This window comes from Python bivittatus, unplaced genomic scaffold, assembly GCF_059951505.1.
Source record: "Python bivittatus isolate LINGU-HERP-01145 unplaced genomic scaffold, Pbiv_v1 ctg000700_np1212, whole genome shotgun sequence".
Classification (NCBI taxonomy): Eukaryota; Metazoa; Chordata; class Lepidosauria; order Squamata; family Pythonidae; genus Python; species Python bivittatus.
The window spans coordinates 21139370-21147330 of record NW_028277098.1 but is presented as its reverse complement, the minus strand read 5'-3'; the positions used below and the strand labels follow the sequence as shown (position 1 = coordinate 21147330).

General features: G+C 42.3%; 1 protein-coding gene across 1 annotated transcript in view; it reads left to right on the top strand.

Annotated features, from left to right (window-relative positions):
* The first annotated feature begins 1760 nt into the window (after positions 1-1760).
* Positions 1761-7961, top strand: part of SLC30A7 (solute carrier family 30 member 7) — a 31289-nt gene continuing 25088 nt past the window's right edge. Inside the window, exons 1-3 of the mRNA XM_007420248.4 lie at positions 1761-2052; positions 2845-2946; positions 7098-7211. Coding sequence (XP_007420310.1) covers positions 1973-2052; positions 2845-2946; positions 7098-7211 — 296 coding nt within the window. The 5' untranslated portion in view covers positions 1761-1972. The remainder of the gene's footprint in view (positions 2053-2844; positions 2947-7097; positions 7212-7961) is intronic.

Here is a 7961-nt window from a genome sequence, read left to right as displayed (position 1 = left end):
TCTCTCCTCTCTTTCCCTAGCTAGACTGGTTATTTTCAGTCGTGAAGCCTAACAGTTATTGTGGGAGCTCCCTCCCAATGGCAGCCTCTCCTGTTCTGAAAAGGTTGTAGGAGGAGAGCCGAGTTAAGTCTATGCCCTGCAAAATTCAGGAATCTGGTAGCACCTTTTCAGACTAACACATTTTATTAAAAGAAATCCCTTTTAATCATCATCATCATCATCATCATCATCATCATCATCATCATCATCAAACAACAACATCTGCCTATCCCAGGTCCTTGAGAAGGTCCAAATAGGTGAATAAAAATGCCAAATCCAGTCTAAACATCTGGCCGATTATGGGACCAACAGTAATAATAATAAAAAAGTGGCATGCCCCGCTTGCCCCAGCACAAAGATGCCACACTAAGCATGTGTTGATGTCATGAATGCAAAATGTCCTCATATTGCATCCAGTCCACTGCAAAGGCAGTCTCCAGCCGTCTTTTCTTGCTCTGCTTCAAAAGTGGCACATTCCAGTTTTTGCTCCAGTCAGTCAGTCTGTGGCAATTATTTTGTGGTAAATTTAAGGGCAGGGCCTGTCCTGCTGCTCCTGCCCATGAGTAGCTGCTGTGAACATGCCCCTTGGTTATTTGCCTTTAGGTGAAGATAATTGGGCCTCTGCCACAGTGCCAAAAAGCCAGCTCTCCCACATCTCTGGTGAATCCACGAGTGGCAGGAGAAGGGGACAGAGAATGTGGAGAAGCAGGTTTCTTAATGTCAGTTCTCCCTGCCCCCAAAAGAACTCCTTCTATCCACCGAGTGACTGAAGAGTTGCTTCCCCTTGTTTCTGTTCCCACAAAAAGATGGTTACCTAGCAGGGTGGTTCCATTCTGGAAAGTGTAGTAGGGGCTTCAACCACTCTGTAAGTGGATTTTTTTTTTTTTTTTTTTGGTGCAGGCTCTGCAGCCTATACCTCTGTGGGAAAGGGTGAGAACTCCAGTTTCCCCTCCTTCTCCTCCCCACTTTGCCTGCTTCCCATGATAGAGGTGGGGGGAACTGGTGACAGGAGAAATGGGGGTGGAGTGGGGGTGGGAGAGAGAAGTAGGCTGGTGAAGAGCAGAGGTGGAAAATGGCTCCTTTGGTGCCCATTATTGGCAGCAAAGGACCTGTGGATAGCTAAGGTTACTGGCACCAAAGGAGGTACTCCCTACCCAGCTACTGTCTTCCCCCAGGATCTCATTGCAGAGAAAAACCAATTCTCTTTTGTTGCCAGGCTGAATAGAGGTCTGAAGTACGCTCAGCATGAACTTTATCCCTGCTACTGCACTTGATTTTTATTTTTGATTGATTGATTATATGCCATCAAGTCAGCATGGACTCTTAATACTTCTTTGGGAAAGAGCCCTTGAAGCTCACTGGTTATCTTAGTTCCTTAGCCTGGTAAAATAGAAATTCTTAGGCAACACAATCCTAGACCCGTTGGCTTGGAATAGACACCTATTAACTTAATAGAATTTACTTCCGGGTAGCATACCCATCTGTAACGTCATGTAGACTTATTCCCGCTGTACTCAGTGGGGATTACATCAAGTCCACATGTTAAGGATCAGCTGTAAAGCTGTATTAGTTGAAGTCAATATACCTCTGCCCTCCTAGTGTACCACAAGTGTCACAGATTGCTATACACAGATGAACAAATCGCTATACAGTACATCACACAACTATTTTTACAGCATTAAATCCCTTCCTTCCTTCCTTCCTTTCTTTCCTTCCTTCCTTCCTTCTGATGTAACTTAGCCACCCCCTCCTATCGCGCAGGCTCACTAGCGACGCTTAGCTCCGGCTGTGCCGGAAGTTGCTGCTCAGCGAAGAGGCCGGCTTTGCCTTGCAGGCGGCTGCCTGGCCAAGAAGCGAGAGTTGGGGGCGCCGCAGCTTTTTCGGCCCCTCACGCTAGGTTAGGCCCCGGCTTTTCCCTTCGCCGCCGGGAAAGATGCTGCCTTTGTCCATCAAGGACGACGAATACAAGCCTCCGAAGCTTCATTTGCTCCGAAAGATCTCGGGATGGTTCAGGTGAGGGCGAGGGGAGCCGCATCACCCGGGGCTGCCGGGAGAAGCCCCGGGTGGCCGGGAGTTGGGAGCCACCAGCGGGTGGGATGTGAACAGGCGCCCGAGAAGAGGAAAGCGGGAGCCCCCTTGTGCTCAATTCGAGGCCGGGGAATGATTGGCTTTGACTGGGGGCTGGGGAGGAAGGGAAGGAGCCTCGTTGGGTGGGCTGAATATTGAAATCGAATTTAGCTGCGGGCTTGCAGACTTGCAGGATGAAGGAGCCGGATCCACGGGGTGCGGGGCAGGGATCTCTCAGTTCCTCGTCTGAGTGGCGGAGCCGGCTGGCCGCAGAGGGAGGGAGCCGTGGGTTGACTGTAGCGGCATGTTTCTCCTATTTGGCGTGGACTCCAACTCCCATCGCACCCAGCTTAGCTTAGCTGGCAGAAGAGGTGCTCGACCAGGGTGCGCGCTGGCGCGCCACTCGGGGCCGTCGCTTGCGGGGCGGGAATACGGTCGAGGGAAGGGGCCGGTGTCCCCTCGGCCGGGCAAGGGGCTTAGAGAGGGAAGAGGCGGCGGCGTTTCGAGGCCTGGCTGTCAAGGACGTGCCTCCCTCGAACGTTTGCATGGAAACCGGAGCAAAGGCTCTGCGGGCGGGTGGCAGTTTGCAACCGTCGTTAGGCTACTCGAGCGTGGGAACGGCCCGACGACCTTCTCTTCTTCCGCTTCCCTGGAAGGCCTTGCTGGCTTCTGCCGCAGAAAACCGGGGTCTGGCCTCCTCGCTTGACCCTCTCCCGCCCTCCCCGTCCCTGTTTCTAGGTCGATCCTCTCGGACAAGACGTCGCGCAACCTCTTCTTTTTCCTCTGCCTCAACCTCTCCTTTGCCTTTGTGGAGCTGCTGTACGGCATCTGGAGCAACAGGTACAAAGGGGAGGCGAGGGAGGCGGCGCTTCGCCCTTGAACGTCAAGTTCAGCTCCGCTGGTGTTGCCACGTCTTCCTCTGGCCGGGCTGAGGAGGAAGCCCCGTTGGCCGGCTCTGAAGGGGAGTGCCCTTAGCTTTGGGAAAGGGTGGTCTCAGGCCTCCCCTCTTGGAGTACTTGAGATCTTATTATGGAGCTGATTTTTATGCTTCAAGGGGAAAACCAGAAAGGTTTGGACAGATCGCTGACATTGTCATATGTACCTGGGAAAATTCTGCAGGGATTATAATTTGTTATCTTTTAAATTGTCCAACTACAGTTTATTCAGTCTGGACAGAACTGTTGAAATGTGGTGTCTAAACATGTTCAGGGCAAAGGATCAGTGATGAACTGCCCTTCTTTTGTGAATATGCAATTACTCCATAAAATATCTAATGGCAATGCCATTTACACTGCGTTTATTGTTGAAATAGATCTCAGCGAATGTATAGGCCTTTTATATTTTTGTTGCAGGTATTGATTTTACATAAATTAGTTGTAGTTGATAATGGCTGGGACTTGCATGCTCCTGTATTTGCATCTTAGGTTCAGTTCAAAACCAAAATTGTGCAAACATGTATCATCCTATCACCCATTTAGTTGTCTCTGTTTCATGTGCCCAAACTGACAAGGGCAATAGGAGCTCCAGAGAAATCATGACGCAACGGATTCTGTAGAATGCAGTGATTTTATTGAAGTGATAAAATTGGTGTTGTGGACCATGATGCAAGATCCATCCCCTTTGTGTTATGAAATTACAGCAAATGTAGAAATGTAGAAAAGGGTGGCAGCTTGGATTGTAGTGGCAGTCATCCCCACCTTTCCATAGGCTCTTTTTAATTTCCTGTATGCTAAGGCCTGTTTCTATGTGCATCTCCCTCAAAATATGTAATTATCAGTATAGGAAGCCAGAGTAGCTTCGCTATTTAGGCACGTGTGCAGTATAAACTCTCATATTGTGTACACATTGTGTATGCCATGAATGGCATGAATGATGGGAGAGCAGGGGTAAGTAATCCATGACCCTCCAGATGCAGTTAGATTTCAATTTCCATCTTCTCTAAGATTGGCTGAGGATTATAAGAACTGAAGTTCAACAATTTCTAGGAAATTGTCACTCCATGAAATAGGAAAACACTATATGTAAAATGATCTTATTGCTATAGGTATCTAGTAAGCTAAAACAAGAAAGCAAAAAAACCCCAAAACTTTGAAACAAAATCTACCACTTTGGGATAAGGTCAAAGATGACATACCAGATTAGCTTATTCAGTATTCATTAGTTTGGCTGGTGTATTTAACAAAGGTACTGTACTACACAAATCAGTAACAATTGATTTTGCAAATGAGTTTCTGCATTTGAGCATGTATCTATTACGATGGTATATCTTAATATAAGATATTAGAGAAATGATTGGATGTCTTTATGTCAGGACATACACAGTTACAATCTAAAGAAATATGTATTTCACTTTTAATACTAGACTGTTTTTTATTCCCTATGATATTTCTCAACCTTCAGCATTTTGGCCTGCCTAGCTAGTGTGATGTCTGGTGAGTGTGCTAAATAGCTTAGCTTCCTTCAAACTTTGAAGCAGTGGAGATGAATGAAAATTTCCAAAGTACTATGATACCTATCACCTCCTAAACTCCAAAGTTGAATGGAAGGTGTAGCCTTTGTATGAAGTCATACCTTCATAATAAATACTCTTTTTCTTCTGTGCTGCCTATTCTAAATAATCAGAGAAGAGGGTTGGATTAAGTGTAAACAATTGGTAAATTGATGGACAGGGAAAGCTGACGTTTAAATTGTGTATTTCTATTAAATTTCAGAGGGCGTTTGAAATAAATTACTTTGTAATTACAGTATTTATTTCAGAGACTTCCAACATGGAGTTTAGCTTGATTTGATTGATGGATGGATGGAGGGTACTTGTGTCAGAAAAGTTTAAAACGCCATTAAATTTCTAGTGCTGAACTAGATCAACTTTAAAACACCTGAGAAATGGTCAAGAAGCAGTGGGAGGCATTCATGGTGAGAGTGTTCCATAATAAATATACCTTGGTAGAGAAAGCTTTTCTTCCAATCAACACCTTCTTTGCTTCATGGATGGATAAAGAAATTTGGAAGGGAAGGCCTCTAAAGCTAATGCAAGTTATTGGGCAGCTTTGCATGGGCTAAGAATGCATTCTGTCAGTGTCTCAGAATGGATCCTGATTAATTCCATTTGACTCAAATGAGTTTATGGAATGAGCCTAATGAAAGGGATTATTCCTTTTTTTAAATTCAGTTATAAATCTGAGGATTTGTTAGTAACTCTTGGTAACATAGTTCATTGTAAGAAGGCCAAAATGAAAGCTGCACTTTCAAATGAAGGCTAAATCTACCAAGAGATTATGTATGTATGTATTTATATCTGATGTTAATAATAGTTCCAACCCAATCAAATCTTTTCTCATCATTCAAGAAACTGTGAGGCATAGCATCACATGCATTGGTGGCCTTGTAACAAAGTTATATAATGGAATGGTATTGTTCGGTACTTACTTTTTAAACTAAACTAAACTAAACTAAACTAAACTAAACTAAACTAAACTAGACTAAACTTGTATTTATGGATAAATTAGAGAATAAGATGGAGTTTTCCAAGCAGTGCTGTTTTGGGATTATTACTGGAAGACTGTATTGGAAGATGCAGTATTACAGTTCATCCTATGTTATAATGCCTGGGAATGACTGGGAATGTACCACGTGGAAGACATTAGACTGTGAGAACTAATAAGCTTCATTATAGTTCATAACTATTGAATTGTGGACATTGAGAGCCAGCTTGGTGCAATGGTTAAGGTGATGGACTAGAAACCAGGAGACTAAGAGTTCTAGTCCTCTCTTAGGTTGGGTGGCTCTGGGCCAGTCATTTCTCTCAGCTCAACCTATCTTACAGGGTATGTGGAAAACAGGAGGCAGAAGCATTATATATACTGCCTTGAGTTGCACACAATAAAGGGAGAATATAAATCTAATAACAACAACTATGAAGGGCTAAACAAACCCTTCAGAAGAATGTTTTAGTACGACACTTTCCTATATATAACAAGTTATTGTATCTATTTGAATGGGATATAGACAAAATAATTCTCTATAGAATTTTATTAAGTGACTAAAGCCCTCTTAATCTTTGGCTGGCTTCATAGTCGTCATCTCTCTTGTGAAGATGGCCATTGAATGGACTTGCTCAGAAAAGACTTTCCAATAAGTCACTAATCTTTAAATTTTTGAACCCTAATGATCCTAACATTTGTTAGTGAAATCTTGGGTTTTTGAATAATGGATTCTCAAGTGTTTGTACAGATTGGTTTCCAAAGACAGATTTATATTTTGGCTGGTATTGGGCTAAAATGAATCTCTGCTAAAGAAATTAACACTTCTTATAGCTTCTTGTATTGAATGTTCCTAATACTTATGCATATATCCAGGGGCCCAATCTTTTAGAGACAGTGGACACATTCAGAATTTTGAGAATGTCTGATGACCATGTCTCATAAAATGTTTGTGTTTGGCCAATATTAACATGCCCATATGCCAGAAGGTAAACAAAGCACTAAGCTGCAACTACTTAATATTTTATTTTCTAAGAATGCCTCTAGGGCCTATATGGTGACCAGCAGCATTTTTGGAAACAGATTATTTTTAAGGTTGGTGCTTTGTTTTGCAGAATATCATCTTCCTATTTTTTTAAAAAAAATAAAAACAAACAAACCAAAATTAAAATGGTTAAGGAGTTTGGTTTATGCTGAGTTATGTGTTGGCAGGCACAGGACTGGCCTGGGTGCCAGATTGGGGACCCAGGGTGCCTATAAACCTAGTAATTGGGTTTACTTCATTAGTTCTAATTCAGTTAAATGGGTTATTGGTCTTGAATGGGCTGTACCTTTACTGTAGCATATTATATGTATATTCTGAGAGAATTGGGGGGATAACAACTTCAGTAAATGCAGGGTCAAATGGACCCTGACACTAGTACTGGGAGGATTTTTTTTTTTAATGTTCTAATGTACTGTACCTTCTGTAACCTTCTGTACTTAACTGATTTTTTATCTTTATATTCCCAGTCTAGGTTTAATATCAGATTCATTTCACATGTTTTTTGACTGTACTGCTCTGTTAGCTGGACTTGCAGCTTCTGTTATTTCAAAGTGGAGATCCAATGATGCTTTCTCCTATGGGTAAGCTTTCATGTTCTGAGAAGCTTTTTGTTGAAACATTTACCTGTTGATGATAATTGGAAAGAAGGTGCAGTTTTATTACAACATGCTGATAAAGCAGTCTGGCATTTGTATTAAAGTGGTTAATGGAATCAGCCTATAAATACTTCTTGTGTAATTTGGCTAATGTATATGAAAGATATACTATATTTCAGCACTTTTTCGCAGGAGAGGAGCCAAGTCTACAATGCTTGCCTTGAATATTTTCCTTCTTGATATTAATGACAATGTTGTTAAATTAACCATGCTAAACTAGTCAACTGTTATTTAATGCTGATATAGGCATATTTTCTAAACTCAGGAAACATTTGGTAAGCCCCAAAAGTCTGAAGCTTCCATTATTTTCTCTCAAAATAGATAATGAATATTTAATATGGATGCATAGTGCCCAAAGATCTAACTAGCACCGTTCTGGTTCCTGTTCTTTATAGGTTATTTTTTATGTGGGATTGCCACTGCCTACTCTGTGTGAGAGCAATAGGATGCACTTTGTAGCTGCCATTGGCCTTCATCTAATATTATATAATAACACTTCACTTTGTGTTATGGAATTTATTTCTGCTTTCATCCTTGAATGCACTTCAACTTTCCTCTCAGGAGTCCCCCATGTTCAGGATGTTGGTGGATATAAAGTAATGGAATGGATCAAAACCAACATATATTGGATCAAAACCATCATATACTACCAAGTATCAAAGTTATTATTTGTTC